The 23,967-nt window shown below is 42.2% G+C and overlaps 1 protein-coding gene across 1 annotated transcript in view; it reads left to right on the forward strand.

Annotated features, from left to right (window-relative positions):
* Positions 1-23,967, forward strand: part of NUP214 (nucleoporin 214kDa) — a 43,714-nt gene that overhangs the window by 12,674 nt on the left and 7,073 nt on the right. The window contains exons 16-31 of the mRNA XM_009892306.1: positions 234-392; positions 2,543-2,646; positions 3,184-3,366; positions 3,843-3,928; positions 4,029-4,112; positions 4,423-4,668; positions 5,384-5,545; positions 6,511-6,619; positions 9,935-10,010; positions 10,720-10,828; positions 12,080-12,185; positions 14,281-14,354; positions 16,190-17,956; positions 19,484-19,554; positions 20,068-20,224; positions 22,482-22,631. Of these exons, the coding sequence (XP_009890608.1) occupies positions 234-392; positions 2,543-2,646; positions 3,184-3,366; positions 3,843-3,928; positions 4,029-4,112; positions 4,423-4,668; positions 5,384-5,545; positions 6,511-6,619; positions 9,935-10,010; positions 10,720-10,828; positions 12,080-12,185; positions 14,281-14,354; positions 16,190-17,956; positions 19,484-19,554; positions 20,068-20,224; positions 22,482-22,631 (3,643 nt within the window). The remainder of the gene's footprint in view (positions 1-233; positions 393-2,542; positions 2,647-3,183; positions 3,367-3,842; positions 3,929-4,028; positions 4,113-4,422; positions 4,669-5,383; positions 5,546-6,510; positions 6,620-9,934; positions 10,011-10,719; positions 10,829-12,079; positions 12,186-14,280; positions 14,355-16,189; positions 17,957-19,483; positions 19,555-20,067; positions 20,225-22,481; positions 22,632-23,967) is intronic.

Consider the following 23,967-nt stretch of genomic DNA (forward strand, 5'->3'; position numbering starts at 1 on the left):
TAGCTTCAAACTGTTTAGCTCCTCAGCAATGACTGTTCCTCACCTGATGTTCCTACTTAACCTGCTAAAGCTTAACTTATGTAGATGGGACATCTGACTATGCTGCTTTAATGTGGGGGTGACATTTGCATTTGTGCTTTCAGGCAGACACATGCAGAAGCCCCTGTGCTCGAGATGGTAATGAAAAAATGTTACTTTGAACCTTGTCCCATCTGTTCTGTTTCTATTTGCAGTCACTTCACGGAGATATTAGTATTCTGAAGACAACCTTGCTGGAGGGATTTGCAGGGGTAGAAGAGGCTAGAGAACAGAATGAACGGAATCACAGCTCGGGGTATTTGCACTTGCTCTATAAGAAACCTTTGGATCCCAAGAGTGAAGCACAGCTTCAGGTATGAAGCACGTCAGCCAACTTCTAATCTAGAGTTTTAAATAAAATAAAACTGAGGCTTGCGTGGGCAAATGCCCAGCAGTTTTGTTCTACCCTAGGTTCTGCCCTATCTGTTTCAACATAGTCTAGTAGAAGTGTGATGAGCTTTGTTTTCCATGAGTTTGCAAGACATGCTGAAAGTCCTCTCCTAAAGCTCCTCTGTGGTGTTGCCGTTTGCAGAGATGATCTGAAGGGAAGTAGTTCACCTGAGATCCAAGTCTATTCTAAGCTTAGAATGTGACTCTTGACATCCTGTTCCTTCTTAGCCTGTAGTGTTTGTTCAGGGATTTCAGTTAAAAGAAATTTTTGTTCAACACTTTGTAGAAGAGTTCTTGGAATTATTTTTATCTTCAGCAGGTGCCTTATGGAACAATTTGATGATTTATTATGACTTACAGAATTGTGTGGTTAATTTCACAGATGGCGGAGCATAAAGCTAAATGATATTCTTAAAGCTGGGGCACAAGGGAAAATAACCAGCAGTACATAAAGAGGCTTTCAAAGACATGAAGAAACTAGGGGTGAAGAACTCTTTGTTACAGCTCTGGTGATGAGAGGGCTATTTTACCTTAAGCAAAATAGAGTGAATGTGCCCTACAAATGATACTTGGTCTTTTATACACTGATAAGTTCCCCTCAAGAAGTTTGACTAGCAGGCTGAAGATATAATTGAGTGTCATCTTTGTTACAGTAGCTATCAAGAGCATGCACACGGACAGTTACTAGAAATCGGCTAACATGAAGTAATTTCTTTTAGGTCTGATCTCTAGTCTTCACCTGGATTCTGCAGATTGATTCACAGTCTTAATTGTATGCCTGCCTTGATGTCCAGTATGTCTCTGTGACATTTCAAGCTTATGTTTGTGACTTCAGAAAGACGATAATCTTGAAATGCTTGTAACAGAATGGGAGAGAAGTGGAAGTGGATTGGAATGTAAGGAGAGAGCTTTCAGGTCAACTTTCTGAAAGTTTGAGAAAGACAGCTCTAGTCTGACTCTTAAATTTTGTTCAGTCTATATCATCCCATTCTCCTGGGTGAGAAAAGCTCACTTAGTCAACTTCGTGTATTAGCTTTCGATGAAGTTTTAAAGATCCTAAGGCATTTCTGATGTCCAGCATATTGATTTGCTGTCCAGAGAGTTGCTGCTACATAATGCTCGTACTTGTTGGAGAGAGGAAACGTGTGCTTGCTATGGTGTAACACTAAGCCCATGGTAGGACTGGATTTGGTTTCAGGTTGGATATGTCACATTAGAATTTCACGCTGTATCTTGAAAACAGTTGGAGTGGACTTTTTCCCAGTCTGTGTTACTTGGGTGCTTCATCATTGTATTTAAGTGAGCATTATGTTGAGATGAGCAGAAACGAACTGCAGTTTCCATTTCTATTTTATGAGATTGGAGTTCAAGACGTGTTCATGCCGTCTCAGGCTGGAGGGGTGACAATAATGAGACTGAATGGTGGTTTTGTTTAGGCAGCGGGGCTTGTAGCCAGAGGTCTCTGGCTTAGTTGTGCCAGTTGTGCAACTGTGTGGTTCCCCCCTAGTCACTTTACTCTCTCTGTGCTTTTGTTTCTTTTTCTTTCCTTCCTATAAAAATCAAGTTAATTCCTTGCCTTAATGTGGGAGTTGTGAGCATTTCTGAATGCTTTCGTGAATCATAGTCTGTGAACGCTGGTGTCCTAGAGCCATGTGAATAGCCTGCAAAGCTTTGATCACCTATAATTGTTAGAAGTTTCAACACTTTAAAATGGTAGCAAATGACTCACGTTCTGGAAATTAGATTTGAAATAAGGTTTGTTTTGTTGTAAAAAGGTTTATTGTAAAACCCTTTCAGTGAAGACCTGGCGATGTTTTGCAAACATTATGGAAAGTATTATTTCTGGTTGAGAGCTGGGATAAAATGTCCAAGCTAAGCCCTGTGGGTACCCCACTGTTTCTTAAGTAGATTTTCACTATGTTGGATTCTGTTGTGCTGATGAAACTTTCCAAAAAGAAATACGGAAAAGAGTCCCCATGGCTTGGACTGAATGAGCCCAAAGGGTCTTCAGCTTCTTCAGCCAAGACTGAGCTTTCTGAAGTGAATTAAAAGCTGACTTTATTTTGCGTGGTAGGAAATTCGACGCTTGCACCAGTACGTGAAGTTTGCTGTTCAGGATGTGAATGACGTTCTGGATTTGGAGTGGGATCGGCACCTGGAACAGAAGAGAAAGCAGAAGTAAGTAACTGAAATTGGAATACAGAACAACTGTGAGAAACATGTCAGGAAATCAGGCATTAGTCTCTAATTGACAGACAAAACCTTTTTTTTGTTAAACGGTATGGTCTTTTTCAAGGGAATCTAGGAATAAAGCTTGACTAAGACACCTAATGGGAACTATAGGTTCAGACTCTTTGGCTTCATACGTGTTACAAGCTTGTTGCATCTCTATGTACACTGTAAATAGTGCTTACAGAAAAAACTGTAATATATGCTTTGTAGAAACCAAATGCATCCATTGTGCTAGCTAATGAAACCTTTCTAATAAATAAAACATCTTGAAGTAAATGAGCTAAATGAATAAACTTGCAGCACATCCAAAGGAGAAATATGCATTTGAGATGAACTGAACTGCTTTGGTGTTCAAACCAGACTATGTTTGGCCTCATGGAGTTTAAGTAGCTAGAACCACTAAACTACATTGTGTATACATGCCTGCTTGTGGCCAGATACATAGAATGGTCTTATCCCTGTCTCTTGATCTGATGTCTTAAGGCGTCTGATAGTTCCCGAGAGAGAGACTTTGTTTAACACCCTGGCTAATAACCGGGAAATAATCAATCAGCAGAGGAAGAGACTAAATCAGCTCGTGAACAGCCTGCAGCAGCTCCGACTGTATAATCAGACATCTCAGTGGAGTGTTCCCAGTGATACATCTTCTCTTAGCAGTGCTCAAAGGTATGTGAAACATGAGTTCCTAACCGGTGTTGACACTCCTTCTCTCTTGCCCCCAGCAATGTGCAAGGGTGCATCCTCCAAAGAATGATGTTTTGTGGACGTGGTATGGATGTCCTAAAAATGATACTAAACTATGCCCAGGTGATACAGAAGCTCATTGGTTATATTCTGTGACATGCTGTTTGATGCTTACCAGAAACTTCCCCTAAAAGTTAAGTTTTTTGTAGTAAAGATAATAGAGCCTCCAGGCTGAGGTACTGCTGGTTGTCTGTCTGAATTCAGGGGAAGAAGTGAATGGCTCAGAATTTCCCAATTAATTAAAGATGCATGTGTTTAAATAGCACAGTACCTAGAGGAGCCAATTATTCTTCCAGATAAGCCAATGGTTCTAGTGGCTCCTTTGGCCACCTTTTGTTCCTGATTTGGTTGGTTTCTTTCTGCTGATTGTGTTTTTTCACTGCTCTGCCTTGTCCTAGTTTTGACAGTGACCTTGAAAGCCTGCGCAATGCCTTGATGAAAACTACCTTAGAATCACATGCCAAACCTCTGCCCAAAGTACCTGGTAATTTATTCTTTCTTCCTGACATTCACACCATAAATGGGAATTACTTTTTTTGACTTGCAGTTTGATTATAGGGTAATAAGTCTCTTTGGTTTTCCAGCTAAATTATCCCCTGTGAAACAGGCACAGTTGAGGAATTTCCTAGCCAAGAGGAAAACTCCACCAATTAGGTCTACAGCTCCAGGTAAACCTCTAGTTACTGTAAAAGTCTGAAATGCTTTCCAGGAGGGTGACTGATCTGCTGTGAGAATCAGTCCTGAACTTAGCTTTTGGCTTCTTGCTCCTCAACTCCTACTTCTAGTTTCCTGTTCCCCCATCTGTCCTCAGTAAGAATTCTGCCTTTTCTGGCAGTTAATAAATCAAATTCTGTCAATGAAGGATTGAAACAAGGCAGCTGAAGAGCATCCTGAAATAGGGTGTCTCTGTCTTGGCTGTTAGGCTGGGTGGTTCCCTCATCTTAATACACACACAAGATTTTGTTTCTGATATTGCAGCAAGTTTGTCCCGATCTGCCTTCTTGTCCACAAGATATTATGAAGATTTAGATGAAGTCAGTTCAACATCCTCAGTATCCCAGTCACTGGAGAATGATGATTCACAGGCAGTGGACCAGGAAGAAGAGGCTGCTCCAGTCCAAGTCCCTCGTCATGCTCCTGTGGTCCGTACTCCCTCTGTCCAGCCTGGTTTGATGGCTCAGTCTCCGTCCTTTGGGAAACAGCCCGTCTCCATGGGTGCTATGTGTGAGTTGTTTTTGCAATGTCTCTCCTATTCTGCATGTGTTCCTGTCAGTATCTTTAACTGCTGTATCCGCTGCCAGTGCTTTAGGTCCTGGAGAAATGAGACTGCAGCATGCGGATTTGCATTGCCAAGTTTGCAGAGGCAGTTAGCAGAGTGGCGTTGTGACCTCATGAACTTGAGCTAAAAGTGCTAAAATGTCCTTACTCATTGACTGTTTTTCTGATAGCCTGTTTCTTTCAGATACTACTGACCATAGGTAGCATTGTCTTCCTTCATTAATTTGCCTGAAGCATATGCCATTATTTCTTTGAATAATGCCCGAAGACCAAGAGACTGATGTACTACTGCATTTGGTTGGTCTGGCCAAGGTTAGGAGTTCTGAGCCCAGTGAGTCACAGTAAGAACTATGTTTGCATATCATCAGTTTTCTTTGTGCGAGAGAGAGAAAAATCAGATGTCAGCGGAAGTGTCTGTAACAGCAAACTGAAAGTCATCTAATGCATTGAAGTAACAGCTATTGAGACGTACTTGTGAAATTCATTGGGATATACAGAAACTGCCAGGGACAGATTGTGTCAATTGTTTAAAAGGCCTGTGCGTCAGTCTTGTCAGAAAGAAGCTGTGCACTTAGAGGAACTAGTTCAGCAAAGGCTTTCAAGTCTCCCTGATTTGTTGAGGTACAGCGACCTGTAATATTTTTGTTCGTTTGTTTTTTAGTGCCTACGTCTTCAAACAGAATCATACCACAAGGGGCAGACAGTACAATGCTTGCAACAAAGACTGTGAAACATGGGGCACCTGCTCCCACTGTCACTGTTCCAGCACCACAAGCAGCTGCTGCTGCAGCTCTGCGGAGGCAGATGGCTAACCAGTCCCCAGGTAAAAGGATGGCTAATTGCCCAAGTGACCTCTGAGCAGTTGAATGTGGCTTTCACAGGAATTTAGTGCTCTCAAAGGAGAAGATCATCAAACAAAATGTGACGCAGATCTGTATTTGTTGCACCTCTGAGCTATCCAGCATCTCTTTGTCTTCCTTCTTCCTCTAAGCTACTAGTGCAAAATGCCTGAGAAACTCCCACCTCAGGTTTCTTTGTACCTGTTCTCATCTGTGTAGTGGCAGAAATGTCGATACCTCTTAGGAGATCCTGGCATGGCAATTGATCTGTGTGCAAGAAACTCTGTTGGAGAGCAGAGGAAGGATGCAACTGGCCTATATTAATAGCTCTTCATTATTAGCTATGCAATTAAAGATCTGAAGTGTAAAACAATTTACATATTGAAAAGTTAAAGGTGAACTGTTGAGTTAAGCCTTGGATCTGCTTGTAAGTAAGGTTTTCAGTTGACAGGAGAAATGACCTCCAATTTAAGCTTTTCTTGTTTGGTTTTAGACACTTCTTGGTGCTTCCGCAGTACTGCAGCATCAGTGCAGAAAACCAAAATTCAGTAATTGGTAGAGGAATTGGATTAGTTTATTTTCCTAGTCCAAGGAGAGGATAAGTGCAGAGAGTGGACTGGGGACGTGAATTTTGGCAGAGGCTGAGGTGTAACTACAAAGGTCATTTCTGTTAACCTACAATGTAGGTAAGGGAAAGTTTGTAAAAATAATTAGGTTTGATCAGCTAACAACAAAAAAAACGTACCAACTATATAGAAAGCTGGGACACTTCTTCGGTGTCCTTATTGAAAGCTGGGATACCAAACATTTTGGGCCAGATACACCACATACCTTCTAGAAATTTGGATGGATTTCCTCTCAAGTTACTCATAGGCACCATATTGAATGAAATGCTTAATATGGAGGTCATCTTTACCTCTCTTTTTTTTTTTTTTTTCCCCCCTTAAAGCTGTAAGCACCTCCTTGACTGAATCAACTCTGAAAAATGTTCCTCAGGTGGTGAACGTGCGAGAACTCAAGACTGGTGCATTGACTCCAGCTGTCTCTGCGGTAATAGGGTGAGTGGGTGCTCCCTTTCTTTCTGGTAGCCTTCGGTAGCACTTGCAATAGAGCACATCTGCCGATGGGGAGCAGTAGTAGTATTTTACATAGTCTGACTGTGTAGGACCTAAAGTGGATGCATTTAGAGAAGAGTATTTGGTTTGTGGAATGAAAGGAAGAAATATTTTCTTTCCAGGTCATTCAAGGATTTGCTAATGGCTTGTCCTGAACAAACAATGAGACCCGTATTAACCTCTTTCTCCATTAGTCTGTGAAATGCATTTTAGTGCATCCTCTCCTTTTGGGATCCAGTGGTTTTACTGCTAATATGTATCTTGGATCTGGTATCTCTCCAGTCACTACCTCTGTTCTGCCTCTTTTCTGTGAGGGAAGTGCACCCCTCTGTTGCTGAGTGTGGTCTGTGGCCTTAAGCTGTCCAGATGTTGTTCATTCTACTTTGTCATCCATTACAGAGAAAACCTTCTCTGGAGTTATGCCTCTTCTGTCTGTTCCCAGACTCGTGCGCTGAGGGAGGGAGCATTGTGCTCTGGCTTTTCTGGGAACTTGTCTCAAATTTTTTAACATCAGAATTTTGACTGAAGGGTTGGGTGTCAGTAGGGGCCCATCACTTTGGAAAAAGACAGAGCTGCAAGGCTGTCTTCCTCATGAGTAAATTATGAATGTTGTCTTCTGGTATTTAACCTTGAATTTGTTAAGATTTCTCGCAAGTTAGCTGTAACACTTGGCTTTCCTACTTCTCTGCCTCCTACAGACAACAGCCAGCTCAGCTCATTCCAGACATCTCTGTCTTATCACCAGGCTCTCACCAGCCACAGAACTAGTCCTTTTCCTTGTCATCATAATGACCTTGAAACTGTCTTTGCTTGGAGTTCCTACCATTGGTTAAAACCAAGATAACGCATGGCCATTTCTGGGTTGGGCAGGCAAGGTCGCTACTGAAAAGTCTGAGCAAAGTTGGACTTAATGCATGAAGCAGGATAAACTCGCCACATGCATCTGATTGTAAGTCCACATGGAGTTGCAAATGCTGTACCCGTGTAACTGGGGGCTATACATGCAGCTCCAGGAAAAATTTCTGTTGTTGCATCGCTTCTGTTTTTCATACATGTGTGTATGCTCTCCGCTGTCAAAGAAAAAAGGTGAAATTCCTTTGATGCAGCTTTTCAAAAAGGGAACAGCGTCTTACAGTGCTGGTACTCAGCTGCTGACCTTGAAATTTACTTCATGGTTTCTTCTGCATTTTAATTGGGAAACAGTTCAGGACCTTTTTACTATTTTATTTTCTCCTAAAAGTGGTAAACTGAAAGGGGGGGAAAGGCAGTGCTACATCTTTTGGAAGTAAAATTTGCAAACAGCTCTGCTTGGGAAATTTTTCTAAAAGCAGTGTTAGGACAGGGAAGAGTTCTCCACCCTTTGTTTCATCAAAACAATGATGGAGAAACAAATAGAGTACTGGCTGTACATAGACAAGTACATGAGTGAGCGATACATATCTGAGATTGGTTTTCACTTGAACTGTAGTTAAGCACCTATCTTACTTTCAAGTAGTTTCAGACTGGTGATATTGATTGATCTCTGTAATTTATAGAGCACCAGCTAGCTTGGTATCTTGATGGCTTTTTACAGTCTGATTTTATAGCTGACCTTATAAAAATGTACTCTCTAAAAATTCTGTCCAAATGAACCTGTGCCTGCCAGTCGGATTCAGCACTAAAATAAAGAGCATTCACCCAGCAAAGTTAATTCATCAGTTTTTGATACGTCAGACATCCTGGCTGTCTTTTGCTGCCACAGCACACTCTTCGGGTTGTTAAGCAGTAATGATTTTTCAGTTGTTATCAGTTGTTCAGTGGCCTGTGGCTGGGTGTGTTGGTGGTCCCAGTCCAGTTATTCATACATAGTTTTCAGTGAAAAAAACCCAACTCTCCACAACTGAAATCAGAACCAGCATTTTCATAGCCTTGTCAGAGAAGCTGTGGGTTAAGTGATCTTGAGACTTTTCTGGGGAAAAGGTCCCACCCTATCATGAATTTTACAGACCTTCCATTATTTTTGTCTTTGTTAAGAGTTTGTATGAACTTGAATTTTACAGATGCGCCTTCGCAATATGGACTCTTCCCAGTGCTAACTTGAAGTTTTCCTTGTTTGCTTTACTTTTGCTCTGGACAGAAGGCAAATTCAGGCTGTGCAACGCAGAGGGAGTGCGCAAGTTGCTGGAAGGAAGGACTTACTAGTAATGCAAAGCTGTTTAAGGCATAAAACCCTATGCAAGACCAAATGGCTGTGCAAAACTACTGTTTCACGCATGCGTCCCCTTCGTTTGGAATATAGCAGCACATTTCTGAGAGTTGGCCTGTAGCTGACCAAATAGGAAATGCAGTTTGGGAGTTGTCATGCTTTAGGAGATATACAACTTTTGATGCCCAGGTTCACTTACTGTCTGGGATTGGCAGCCTCAGCCCTTTCTATAGTGTAGAGATTGCTAATTGCCTTAGGGAACACCTGGCCTGAGTCAGGATGGAAAGAGCCTGCTAGGGTAAGAGAAGGCTGGCCTTTGCCACCAAGATAATGCAATCAGTGTTGAATTTAAGCTTCCAAAAGCTTCTGGTATTGGTCATTGGTGAGCCCCGGACTTGAGGAGACACTAAGACTGGATGGCCGTTCTTGTTACGGTGATTTGCCGTGTTGATGGCCCACAGCGTGTAGGTAGGACACGTCACTCCAGAAGTAGTTGCCATTCTGCAGCAGCTGTCTGTGGGCTCTGATGTACAATTTATTTCATGATCAAAGTTCCCAAACCTATAATGTAGAATATAAGTTAATTTTATCGCAGTTCTTGCCATGACTTCGTTAATGTTTATACATGAAGTGGTTTGCCCCCCACCGCAAGCTTTGTCTTCTTGCTCAGCATTTCTGAGAGTTGCATGTACTTGTCTGGGCTCCACACTATAAAGGAAGCTTCTTAAATTTGTTATCCGCTAGCCATAAAATTGTAATCCCCTTACCTACTGATTTTTCATCAACTCCCTGTAAAATAGAAAGGCCTGAATCTCTTCAGAGACAAGAGTGTGTGAAGAAGACTTGATCGTTTAAGTCTTGAGCTTTAAACACATTTGCAGGCTTCCTTTGTTAAATGTGGCTGATTCATTTAAGAGGTTTATTCCCTAATCAGATTTGTTCGTTTGGAGTTGTGTGTGGAATCTTTAATAGCGGCGGTTGTTCAAGACTTCTGGAAGCTGTGCTTTTTGAGAGGCAAGGAAGTCCTCTTTTAGGCTAGTCATTCATGTAATGTTTTAATTTTTCTTTTTAAGATCATCTGTACCTCACTCTGCAGCCCAGGCAGTCCACCAAGTTTTGGCAACTGTTGCTACAAATCAAGCTAAACAGGTATCTTGATACAGAACCCTTTCCCTGTGGAATACTGTACCTGGGCAAGCTCAGCACAGTTTGGGGGTTTAATTGTTAGTAAACGGGTCATCTAAAAATCTCTTCGCAGCTTGCCCTGGATTCTTGGCATACCATTTATTTTATCTGTGACTTTGACAGCGTGATGCCAGGCATATCTTTGTTATGTCTTGCATTTTCTCTCTTTTGAAGACTTGCAGTTTTCTGATGGCCGCAGCCTTGCAGCAGTAAGGCTTGCAACTAACAACACAGGAAACTGTATTAGGTAGATATACCTAAATTTCACACACACATCCCCCCATAAAAGTGCTATGCAATCACTGGAAAGAGTAGTTTGCCTATCCTATTATTCTACTGAAAACATTTCTTACTGGTTGACAAGCTGCTAGGTTTTATGTCCATACATCAAAAAACCACGCAGCAGTCTTTGTCCCCTGGAATCATTGAGCTGCTGCCTGTGGAGGCTTACTGGCCTCTGCAAGAGACTTGTTGAAAAAGTTGAGTATCGACCCTGTATTTAAGTGTCAGGACATAATGGGCCCAAGATTGAAGGGCACTTCTAAGTGCTTCAACCACCTTCCTCTAGTTTGCTCTTAAGTCATTGCATGACTTTCATAGTACCACACCGGGGTCAGAAGGACCTTTGTTAACGGACAGACTGCAGTGACCTGAAGTGGTATTGTGTTTTTAGACACCTCTAACAAGCTCGCTTAAGGGACAGACTCCACCTTCCTCTGTGTGTGCACCCTGTCCTGTGGCATCTGCATCTGGTCCGACGTCATCTGGCGGCAAAGTCTCAGGTAAGTTGTCTTTAGTGGAGATGGAAATAAGGCCTGGATGTCTCTTGCCACCTTTCAGGGTGCGCGATCCAGAAAATGAAGACACTGAGGAAGAAAGATCTGCCTCCACTGAGAGGCTGCTGGGCCGGTCTTGAGGGAGAGAATTTGAAAAACGAAAGTACAGAAGAGCAAGAGAGCGGTTTTGTATACAGCCCTATGTTTTGTCTCTGTGCCTGCGTCTAGAATTCGGTGATAAAATTCCTCGTTCAGAGAGGATTTGGAATGTATAACCTTTAACAAGAAATGTTAAAAGGATGTCTACCAAAGGCTGCTGTGGTTTGACAGCTAATCAAGAGCAGACGTCTTTGCTGTCTTGTTTTTTAAACATCAGAAGTAGTTGCGTTTGTGCTGGAAAGTAGTTACATCCTGAAGTAACAGGAATAGTTTTTCCGTACATTGACATCTGCCTTGAGTATTTCTGTACCATAGGCTGCAGCACTGTAGGAGTACCCGAACTAACTTGAAATGAGCCAGTTCAGGTACTGGGTGTGTTGAGCACTGGGCTGTATGGCTGATTTCAAAGCCAGTTGTGGCCTGTTGTGCACAGCTGAGAAGCTTCTAAGGAAAGGAATGCTTGGTTTACATCATTCAGTGCAAATGGGGCAAGTGTAAACTCTTAGGGAAGGAAGGAATTGATTTTTAATGTGTATTAGATAATAATGCTTGCATTGGACATGGTTTTATAAGCCTCTTGCATAAATGTCTGAAATCCATCTCTGTTGGTCTTCTGCCTTTAATCCGTGGATGTAGGTTGCCTCTTAGCTAGAGGTAAGAAGCAGTAAAAATAGCTAGGAATCATATTTGACTTGGCAAATGCTGCTTAAATTTTGGTTTATTGAAAATGTTAGCTCCTGAATTTGATAGCACTTCCTTTTTATTTGAAATGTGTTTTGATATGTTGAGGAGAGATTTTTACCAAAGATTTATTGATTTTATTGTTTAATTTTTATTGTCAAGGTGATGACACCTATCTTTGCTCCTGACTGCTATATGTTATTACCTCAAATCTTTGAAATAATTCATGTGTTCTCTGATTTTGTAGCAGTAACAGGAGTGTTTCTGTGTACAAATATCAGACCTGGTGTAAGTGGCAAAGAGCTTTTGTTTCCAATTGATAAATTGCAGACATTGCAAACTATTCCTTCCTTTTCTGATAGTTGGATGACAAGGTGCCTTTTTCTTTTTTGTAATGTTTGTTCTTGTAACTTACAGGACAAGGGACAGTAAAAACAGTTACAGCTGTGACTTCTTCTACAGTGACATCAGTACAAGCAACAACTGCGCAGCTTAACAAAGCATTCTCGTTTTCTTCTGTGGGGTCTGTATGAATGTTAAGATTTCTTTGTAGTTGATGTTAAACATGAGTATCAGCTGTTACAGCAAGTGTTACCTACAAGCTGCATAATACTGTAAAATGGCACCTGCAAATGTTAGACAGGGAGGACAGGGGTTGCACCAGACTTGTTGGAAGACCTTATTTGTGGAAGCCTACCTGAGTGAGGTCTGAAGGGCTGTGAGAATCTGAGGCGATATCGTGTTGCTTTGAGATTTTTTTCAGTTTTGTAACTAATCAAGAGTAAATAATGACTGGCTTTCCTTTCAGGTTTATCTATAGTATCTATAGTATAGACTATTGAAAAAATCGTACACTGTGTGTACTGGTATTTCTCATCAGGTGATGATTTGAGATTCGAGCAATATGACTGTGGATAAAGCACCCGCTCATGGTCTCTGATGCGCTGGGTTCACTGACTGTCTTTGAGTGCATGTCACTACTTCTCAGAGGAGAACATTTATGCTGTATCTCGTATATGGGGGTTAAGGAAGAGGAAGAGGAGGCAGACCATAGCTAGTTTTAAACCTTGTTCTGTACTTAGTGAACATAGAGCAGTAGCAGGAAAATCATCCCTAGCAAGTTGTGCAGAGGCATGTGAGAATGAACTTGGGCTTTACAGCAGCAACAGAAGAGGTTGAACACTGTAAACTTCTCTTCCCAGAGAGGAAGAAGAACCTGAACATGGTCATATTAACACTTGTAACCTCTGAAGATGGATTCCAAAGAGAATGATGTTGGGTTTTCTAACCTGGACATAAATATACGGGTTTCAAATACTGGCAGGGGTTTCAGAAACAGAAGTGCTGGAATTTCCAGTTAGGACTTGAAATTTGCGCTGATCGTCAAACTTGCTGAATTACTTAATTATTTTAGTACAACAGAACAAATTCCATGTTTTGGCCTGAAATGTAGTGTGTTGATGAAGGTGACTAGAGAGTCCCTGTGCCATCTGGCTATTTCTGTTGCATAACAATAACGTAATGCAAGGCACATGTTACGAACATATAGTCACTCTGAAATTTCTTACGGAGCGTTTTTTCAGGGGTGACAAAAATATTTCTTTGATCATATCTTACGTTTGGGGGAGAGGGACAACTCCTTGGAAATGATCATTTGGAATTCTGCATGTTTACCTATCTAACAGTCAAGTGAATTTCTCTTTATGAAGTGGGTAACATTAAGGATTTCAGAACGTGCGTATTTTCAAATGGCTGGTTTCTTTCAGTCTTAACCATTTCTCTGCAAATTTGTCAAGTGGATGTTACCAAAATGCCTTGCTGTGCCCTTCAAAGGGCTAAAATAGGCCTTTTGAGAGATGGAAATTCAAATTCAAAAAGCAAACAAACCCTGCCTTTGTCCCAGGCTGCAGTGCCTCGGTCTGTAAACCATATGCTAAATACAGTACCGTTGTCAGTGATGTCTTAGTTACACGGCCTGACTTCTATATCAGCAGCTGGTCTTTGAGAATCAGAGAAAGCTTAAAAAGCCTCAGGGAATTAAGGTTTCTGGAGGACCCCAGTGCTCATTATGAAAGATCGCAGTATTTTTGCAAGACAGAATATTTTTAGTGTGAAAAAGTCGTGGAAATTTTAAATTTCTGTCTTGCTGTGAGCAGTCTTTTTGATGGGTGGTAGTACCCAGTCATTCCCTTTTGTACATGCTGTCTCTTACCTTTTAGCTCTTCTAAATAAACTCTAGTTGCCACTGTGGCTTCTGCTCTTGCTAGTCTCCCAAAAGCTATCAGGATTTGGTGCATGGTGTTCAGCTACTGAGCTGAATGGGGAAGAAATATACAGCAGAACAGAAAGAATATGGGAGGATGAGGGGTGGTCAAAAGACCTTTGAATTCTGACTCTCTTTAACCCTCTAGAAGCCTTGTCAGAGGGGAAACAAATGGAGCGCAGTCTGCATGCATGCTTCTCTCTGCCTGTTTAGTTGTTGGAGAAACTGTTCTTGTGCCTGACTTTGTGCGAGTCTGTACTGGAAATCTGAGTCTCAAAGTTGCGTTAATCATGGGGTTGGAAGTTTCAACGCTTTGCGCTGTGTCATTCTTTCCCTTTCTCTTCTTTCCTCCTAGGTCTGGATTTAATTTTGGTGTTGTCACATCAGCTGCTTCATCACCGACGCTGCCCAGCCTCGCTTCCTCGCAAGGTTAGTTTGGAAGAGTATGCAAACAACAGCTCTTCTTTGCTAACAGAACGCTTACTCTTCCTAATTCGTGTGGTTCTTGTTTTGTGTTGCAGTTCTATTATTAAAATTGCAGTAGCTGCAATAACATTATATATGTATGCTGGATTATGCCCTGTAATGCACAGAAATCTAGGCCACCTGCCTTTCAATTAAAGTAAGCAAAATATTTGCTGCCAAGAACATCTAGGAGGTACTAGTTTATGGCAAGGGTAACATCTGCAGTCATTTCCTCTGCTGTCTTTAATCTGTATGCAGCTTTAAAGTTGCCGAGGTGATCTGACACAGAAAGCTGTCATTAAGTGAAATGAGCATTTAGTAATGGGAGGGGATGACTTTGGGCTGCTTCCAAAATTGAGTTGACAATATATAGGCTGCCTTTCTGTTTCATAGGTAGACCATATTTGCCCAGTCTGGAAAAAGGGGACTGATACATACGCTTTGTAATATTCTTGAAGTATTCTTGTAAAAGAGATTGTATGGTCAAAAACTCGCTTCCAATGTTATTGGTTGCTCTAATAAAAGATACCACCTCTTCTTACAAATCTTGGCTTGCTTATCTCCTTAGACCATCGCAGCCACAGCACTGCTACTAATGCTCTGTTGACATTAAGCAAAGAGAACTAACTAGGCTTAAAACTTGACAATTCAGTTAACGGAAAAACTTAGGTAAATAACACTGGTTGAAGGAGGAGTGGGAAGTGCCGGAGGCGGACTTGTAAACCACAGCATTGCATGAGGGTGGTTACCTCGTGCTGCTCCATGCAACGGTAGGAGCACCTTTGCCTCTGTTAGCTGGTGATGGAAGAAAAAAAGAAGGAATTTCAGTGTCTCAGGAGGAAACAAATGCTACATTATTCAGTGTCAAGTTACTGCTATACTTAAATATACTTAATATACTTATAGGGTAAAACACAAGAATAATACCAGCTGTGCTAAGAAGCTTTTGCTCTTTGTTATTTGATCTCCATGCAGATTTCTTGTACCTTGTCCAAACCAACCCATAGTCCAAATACCAATGCAGAGTCTTCAAGTCAGAATTTGTGCATGCTTGATGCTCAAAACTGAAATGACAATGCATGAAATAAGTGAGACTGGACTGGTTTTAAAACTTCAGCAGTTTCATGCTGTTGGACAGCAGTATATCTTAGAAGTGGAGCTGCTTTGGCAATTCCATTTGAGAGCTTTTCTCTAGTCTTTCAAAGCTGAAAACAGGCTGCAGAGAAACTGGTTGGTGGTCTATAAACAGTTGAATTTGTGAAGAAAGATTTGATTCTGTAGAAGACTTTCAAGTGCCAGGAAGTATTTTTATGACCCAAACTCTGTTCTGAACCGTTGGTTTAAACAGAGTGTTCTGTAGTGAATGTCAGGAATTGTTTAGCTGAACCAAGTAAGAAGTGGTGACAATGGCGTTAACAGCAAATGGCTTGTAGTAACCAGGTCTTTTCTGTTTTATCAAATTGTTGAAAAAGAGATAGGAGCCAAAGACTGAAATTGTCTGTATTCAAAGAAATGGATAGTGAAGCAGAGACTATAACATGAAAGTAACAGTGGAGGCTATGACATGAAAGTAAGTGTTTGTCACTGCAACCCTCTCTGTAAAGGCTTCAGGTGTCACTGTTGTCTCTTGAATGCACATGGAAATGGCAGTTACCTGATGGTCAGAGGCTTTATAGGTTTGAGACAAGATCACTGTCCAACAATCTCTGAATCACTAAAGCATGCTGTTATTGTAAGAACGATAAATGAGCTTTGCATACCATAACTCAATTTGTAACTTCTGTCTCTCTCACTGACAGACCCTGCTAAAGAGTCCACCCAGGCTGACTCATTTTCACTTGCTGGGGGTTCCAAATTTGCAGTAGTCCCTGAGACCTCCTTTGCTTTTGGGTCCGTCAAGCCAGGAAGTGCTCCAGGAGCCTTAGTAGGAAATAGCTCCTCAGCAGATGTCACCCAGTCAAACAAACCTGCTGCAACAACATCTTCTGCTCCCTCCACAGCCTCTGGCAAGTTGGATATCCCTCCATCTAAACCAGTAGATCACTTGTTCCAGAGCAATCTAGCCGGGGAAACTCTTGGGAGCTTCTCAGGACTACGGGTTGGTCAAGCAGATGATAATGCCAAGACCACCATTAAAGCACCATCAACCAGTGTTGTAGGAGCACAGTCAACCAAGGTATCTACAATAGCTTCTGGGTTTACTTTTGGTGCTCCCCTGTCACTAGGAAAAGCTGGAGAAGCTGCTTCAACGTCAGTCACGTTGGCTGGCACGGCATCCCCGTCCATCAGCACTAGTGCCACGGGCAGTCTCTTTGGCAATGCCCAGATAGCAAACACGGGGTCTTCTGGGGTATTTAATCTTGGAGGCTCTAGTGGCAACAAACCCACCTTTTCATTTGGTGTTCAGCAAGGAAGCAGTATGAGCACGTCCACCTCTACCCCTTCTACTCTCTCTGCTTCAACGTCCCTCTCATTTGGAAGTTTCTTGAGTTCATCACAAACTGCTGTTCCTGCTGCAACTTCTAATAAGGTTGCGGGGGATGCCAAATTACCGTCTGTGTCAGAAAAGCCATCTGAAAATGAAGCCGTAGCGGCTGGGTCTTCACCTCCAGTCACGCAGTCACCACAGCCACAGATACAGCTTTCAGAATCTGAAAAAGAACCCACCTTACCCCAGGCTGTAGCCGGGGACACCGTCTCTGCGGGCTCTGGCACCACATCGGCAGCTCCTCCCCCCGATGCCGTCGCTACTCCTGCCTCCACAAGTGATTTGAAGGCACCGGTGCCTCCCGCCGTCTCTGTATCTGCCCCACCAGATCTGAATGTCTCGGCGACAACCTCTACAACAAACGTTGCCTCTCCTGCAGAAGCCACAAGTGTGTTGGCTACTACCTCTGATGTTACTACATGTGTTCAGAGCCCAGCTGTTGGTGCCTCTGTGTTTGCCCCCACTTCCGCAGGCTCCTCGGTGTTCTCTCAGCCTCCGACTTCCAGCTCTTCTGGCTCAGCATTTAGCCAGCCTGCTGGTGATACAACTGCCGCTACTTCCACACCACCTGTTTTTGGACAACTACCAGCAGGTACCACAGCATCCTCTCCATTTGGGCAACTCACCACTAGTACCTTGTCCACTGCCACCGCTACCACACAGGCTGCCAGCTCAGGTTTTGGTACTTCTGCTTTTGGCACCACCACTACCGGCGGCTTTGGTCAGCCAGCCTTTGGGCAAGCACCGACCTTTGGGCAACCAGCGAGCAGTTCTTCAAGTGTTTTTACCTTCAGCCAGTCTGGGTTTGGGACAATGCCAGCCTTTGGCCAGCCAGCAGCTTCCACAGCAGCCTCGAGCAGTGGCAATGTTTTTGGAGCACCGGCTAGCACCAACAGCGCCAGCTCCTTTTCCTTTGGACAGCCATCTGCCAGCACTGGAGGTGGGTTGTTTGGACAAAGCAGCCCTCCAGTGTTTGGGCAGAGCACCGGCTTTGGGCAAGGGGGTTCTGTCTTTGGTAGCGCTCCCGCCGTCACTACTACAACGTCATCTGCTGGGTTCAGCTTCTGCCAAGCTTCAGGTAAGAACAAACTGCAGGGAGATGCCATGTCCCAGTGGTGCTGTCTGGCTGAAGTACAGACAGCAGTATTTCACTGGGGAAAGTAGGACGGTTTTTAATGCCTTTTTTTTTTTGCCCCCCTGTGGCACTTGATGGTTTTTGGTTTGGGTTTTGGTTGTTTTGTTTTTTTTTTTTCAATGATTAAGAATAGGAGCTGCTGTGTGTGAGGGGGAGGCTGATGTTGGAGACCACAGAAGCTTTTGCTGTGCTTCGCTATTCATCAGTAGACCTCTAGATGTACCCTCTTCAATCCAATCTCGCATTCATTTTATACTTACAAGTCTACCTTGACTTAATTTTGAATTATGTATTGTCCTGCCTGTTGCACAATAAGAGGGATGGATTCAGCATAGTGTAAAAGATCTTAAACTAGTATGCTTTTGTAAATTGTTACACTGACGTGGCAAGGCAGCTCTGAGACTGTGATCAAGGCAATGAATACAGATGCAGCACTTCCTTCGGTGGGCTGCATTGAGTACGTGCAACAGTGGATGTATAGCCAGGTATCGTACTGTATCATCTGGGATGGCAAAAACATTTTAAGCCCTCAAAGTGATGGGCTAGCAAGGAACTAATCTGTTAAATCCGCTTTTGCGTTTGGAAACATCTCAAAATTAAATACATGACCATCAGCTGCCTGTCTACACACTTAAATTGAATACTTGCGCAGACCAAACCTTCTTTGTCAGTCTCCTTTTGTTTTCCACATTGCTACAATATAGTGTTGGGTTTTTTCCAAAGCTTTGTCCGTACAATCTTCAGAGAGCTCCAAGGGAAAAGTGAAAAGTACATAGTAATAACAGAGAACATGTATTTCCAAGGAAGAAAAACTAATTAGGCTCATTTAATTAAGAATGATGGCACTGTAGGCAAACTGCTTGCTCGTTTTAACTACAGTAACAGAGAATTGTTAAATTGAGGGGAAGTGAACTCTGCTTGAGAAAGGTGTTCCTAATTATAGAAATGCAAGTTTTATTACAAAATGCACATTTAAGTGAACTGGGAAATGGAATGGGGAGTTCTTTTTTTAATCAAAACATTTCATTATCTATAACAGGGAATCTTTAGGTAACAAAGCTCAGATCCTCCCTGCACAAGGGAAATCAGAATGCTACAGTGCTTATTCATGACTTGCAGCATTATTATAGCAATGTTAACAGAAATCCAATTCTCTTCTATTGTTAGCAACAATCCCACAAGTGAAAAGGCCTTTTATTTTCTGTTTGCTTTTAAGTTGACTAAAGAGAAAAGGAGAATGACTTTCAAATAAACTTTCAATAGAACTTATTATTTGTGTGTTGGCATATATTTTAAGTTTGTCCAGCCTAGGTGCATCATGATGTATCACGATGGTAACATCATTTGTATCCCTGTGTTTTGGCATTGGAGACCTGTCCTTTCCCTGTTCTGGACTGGTGTCCCCTCCCTGAATTGTCTTATACGCTAGTAGTAGATCTGGTGGTTTATTTTCCTTTCTTTTCTTAGCAGGTTTTGGTTCTAGTAACACAGGTTCTGTGTTTGGGCAAGCAGCTAATACTGGAGGCACTGTCTTTGGCCAGGCAAGTATTTATAGCTTTTGTAGAAACAAGGTACTGTTATGTATAGTGGACTTTTTCAGGGTTCCCTACCTATTTCTGATATATTTAAAAAATAGAATTTGACATGTTCAGTAGAAGGTGTCCCAGTCTGTACCAAAGATATTTGCTATTGTAGTGGGCACCAAAGCAGCATCTGTGTGAATGTTTTCCAAGGGTTGTGGAGACACAAATGTTGTATCACACGCAACGTAAAGTAGAGATGCAGTAAGTCACCTGCCTTTATTCCACGCTAAGTGGAAAGTGGACAGTGTAGGGTGTAGGGCAAGTTTCAAAGGCATTATTCTGTACCATAGACAAGGTTTAAGACAGACTTAAATAAGATTTTATTGCATTATGTGGCGGAAGGTAGTTCCTTGCTGGTTCATCAGCCCCTGCGTACATCCAGAGGAATAGGCCAGACACAAAAATCAGCATTGGTGGTGTTTGTTGCTTTGACTTTGCTTACATCCTTTCTTTGTCCTTTTTGTGTTCTAGCAGCCATCTTCTTCCAGTGGATGCTTGTTTGGAGCTGGAACTGGTGGGAGAGGTGGAGGCTTCTTCAGTGGTTTGGGAGGAAAGCCAAGTCAGGATGCAGCCAATAAGAATCCCTTCAGTTCCTCCAGTGGAGGATTTGGATCTGCAGCTTCCCAGAGTAAGTGAACAAAACAAGAATACAGAATGTGCTGTGATTTCCATCTGCTTTTGCGATCCCATCTGCTTTTCTGCCATTAGTTGTCTTTGAGTAAATTCCATGTTAACATGAAAGGCTTCTAGGGAGTAACGGAGACAGAATATGCACGATGTGTGATCTGGAATTTTTCTTCTAGGTAAGTGAAAAAGAAGTAGGGAAGCCGTTAAACAAGAAGATGCAAGAAGTGTGAAGAATATCTATATTCTGGAGGGAATTCTTGGCCAAATGCTTCTTTACAATCGAATAATCTAAATTCTTGTCACTGAATTTCTGCTTCCAACTTGGTTGGAAGTTAGAAAGCTTTCATTATTTCTCATCTGCCCTAACCTAAACAGTGTAAAAATTTTTAAGAAATGCATCCTCATGAGAAACTAAATTAACAAGTGGGTGACGGATAGCAGTTTCCTCAGCTTTGTCCTAAAAATGGCTACCTTTATGCAGCACATGCAAGATGCTTTATCAAAATTTGCTATAATATATGGATAAGCTCTCAGTCATTTTTCATGTCCAGGAGGAGATGTGAATTTTTTCAGTCACATGGATGGAGTAAAGAAAAATAAATATGCTTAGTGGTTGGTTTGGGCATGGAGTGTTTTGGTAAGGAAGCAGAATTCCAGAGTTCCTTTTATCAGTTTTTATCCAGATTTGGTAGACAGGGCGAGAGCCTCACAGATAAACTCTTACAAGCATCGCGGAAGCTGGGTAGATAAGAGGGATTGTGTTGAAGTCCTCTTTGGGAGGAGGGACTCGGCACTTGTCCTTTCTTTTGCTCCACTTGTCAGCTAAAAGGCGTCTGTCCACACGTGTGTTTTGGCTAAATCAGTCTGTACGTGAGGTGTCACACCAACCCTCCCACATGTTGCTTCTTGCCCAGCTAACCAACCTAACAAAAGGAGGCATGAAAAGTAGTTAAGAATACATTAAAGCTACCCGCAGATTCCTTTGCACCAGGGACTTTAAGGGACTATTACAATTTTTTTCCAGAAGCTACAAAGGATTAACTGTAAAGGCAAGAATCGCTCAGTGTCTATTAATGTAAATACGTGGGGGTTTTGCTTTGGGGTGGTGGTTTGGTTTTGTTTTTTTTTTGTTTGGGATTTTTTTAATGCCAGAGTCAAGTTAAAAACATTAGTCTTGAGTTTTCTGGGCTAACAGGTATTGGTAATGCTCTAAGACTTGAGCTGAGATGCATCTATGCCATTGTCTGGTGGAGCAATTAGTTTGAAACGCTAGCGGGTGCTCTCATGCCTTTCACGTGCAGCTGTTGCAGATCTGCACTTGTTGCATATATTTGTATGTCACAAAAGCTATTCATAATGATTTCTTAACTGTGGCTTTTATTTAATGACTGCCCAGCTTCGTTATTTCATCACTTGTGACTTGGCTTTGGCACAAGGGGAAAGCGGAAGGGGTGGAGTCCAGCAGGTAGAAAGCATAAAGAAGGGGAAGCAGTGGCTGAAACATAAAAGTAGAGGAACGAAGGGAAGCTGTAGAATAAGCTGCAAGTGGCTCGAAGTAGCACTTTGGGTCTTGGGAGAGCAAATCCATTTATTTTATTAAATCTTTAATGATCCATTGGTATTAATGGTTGAGGTCAGTTCTCTAACCTTGCTAATTTAGCCCTCCTTTATTGCAGTGCCGGGTTTTGTGATGAAATAAAACAGATGATTCCCCAGAGAAAAGTTTTGGTTATTCTGTGTCCTACCGCTAGATGCTAAAAATCTGTGTAGCCTTGTGAAAGATGAAAACTTGAGTCGTTTCTCAGTAAGGGTGGAAAAGTTTGGCTCCTACTTCAAGGTCCTGTCAAAGAGTCTTGTTAAGAAATACTGGCAATGGCCAAAATAGTTGAGGATCTTTAATTTGTGGTGGACTGATATTTGTGGTGTTAAGAGAGACTGATTCTAGCTGCTGTGATTTCTTGCTTGAGGGGTCGTCTGTTAGTGCCTGTGGCGCAGGACGCAACTAAACAAATCATCCATCATTGTGATTTGCTAGATTGCAGGAATAACTGGTTATTAGTGGTCCATCAGATCCAGAATAGATCTTGGTGGAACTACAAAGGCCTGTAGCAATAGGGGAGTGCTGTTTTCAATGTGTTTGTTTTATGCTTGGGGGTTGGGGAAGTAAAAGGGGGTTCCCTTTCTTCTGATCCAGTTAATGAAGTGTAACATAGAATATTGTCTGCTATGAGCTTCATGAGTATTGTTCATCTCCCCAGATTCTTCTAGCTTATTTGGAAACAGTGGAGCAAAGACCTTTGGATTTGGCAGCTCATCTTTTGGAGAGCAGAAGCCTACAGGCACTTTCAGCTCTGGTGGTGGAAGCGTGGCATCTCAAGGCTTTGGGTTCTCCAGTCCAACCAAAGCAGGTACTTTGTTGACCCACCCGCTATGAACACCCACGCTTGTCTGTGATGTATTTAGTAGAGTATTCTACCATTTAGACATCTACAGCCTGGACTCGGTACCTGTAGAGGAATTGTCTCTGAACAATAAATAAAAAATAACTAATGGTTAAGTGACTAGAATTTCAGCTGGTGGATTCAAGGCAGAGATTTACAATCTCTTTGTGTGGAAAAGCATCCAGTAACCTACATTTCCAGGTGTTCATTCCAGAAATTCCCATTGCAGTTTAAGAGAAGAGAGCTGTGTGAATTAGTTCTGGTCTTACGTACCATACAATGAAGAGTACAGAATATGGAACTGAGTAAATTTTTCCTATTTTAGTTGTTTCCTTGGAATATTATCTTCCAAACTTCACTCTGGGTTTTGTAACCGCTTTTGTCCCCATTTCTTTATGTGAGTGAATGCACAGGTGTCTACAGTGGGAAAGCTTCCTCATAGAATTCATATCGGATATGCTTCAGGTCCTTCTCTTTTGAAATCAGTCTGACCTGTCATCATCACTTGCTTCTGTGGTTGAGCTGTTGTTCTCTCTGTCAGTTGAGTTAATTGAATCAAATATTGGAAATTTCCAAAAAAACTCTTTTCATTTTACTGTCATCTGCCCAAAGAAAGACCCACAAAAGTAGTGGTGACTGTGATGTGTCCATTAGAACTGAATGGCAAAATGTTCATTTTGTTAATTACCAGGCAAAAATTGAGGCCCAAAGTGTCAGGCAGAGCAAAGCTTCTCTCTTCTATCCTCAGACCGTTCTTGCAGTGAACATTGATGAAGATAGGTGTTCTGCTCCAAGTGTGTCTATTGAAGCTTCGTTGCTGGGGGAGGTAGGGGAGGCTTGGCCATCCTCGAAGTTGTCCTTAGACAATGGTGCTCAAGAACTCCCTTTGGAGCAGCAGTGCTTTGAGAGGAAGCACTCTCTGCTTTGACAGGCGCTGTGCTCTGGGCTTAGTGAAGTGGCTGAGAGCATAATGATGATGCTGTCAGATCCAGCGGCCATTTGTAAGGTGTCTTTCAAGTACTGCATTCCACTTGGTAGCGGACTGAGTTTCTTGTCTCAGGCATACCTCCCATCTGTTACTTTTGCTAGAGGAGAAGGGCATTGCTGAAGGAAGTTCTTCTTTCTTTCACCCAGTGACTTTCCTTGCTTTTGATTATTTTGGTTTCAAAATTCTTCTTGAGACGGGATTTTCAAGGTTTCTGCAGAAGGCACATTCACTCGCACAGAGACCCTCAGATCCTTCCCTCCTCTGGTTATATTTGCTAAGTATTGAAATGAATGATGTGTCATCTTCTCCGAACTG

Source organism: Charadrius vociferus, unplaced genomic scaffold (genome assembly GCF_000708025.1).
Source record: "Charadrius vociferus isolate BGI_N301 unplaced genomic scaffold, ASM70802v2 scaffold549, whole genome shotgun sequence".
Classification (NCBI taxonomy): Eukaryota; Metazoa; Chordata; class Aves; order Charadriiformes; family Charadriidae; genus Charadrius; species Charadrius vociferus.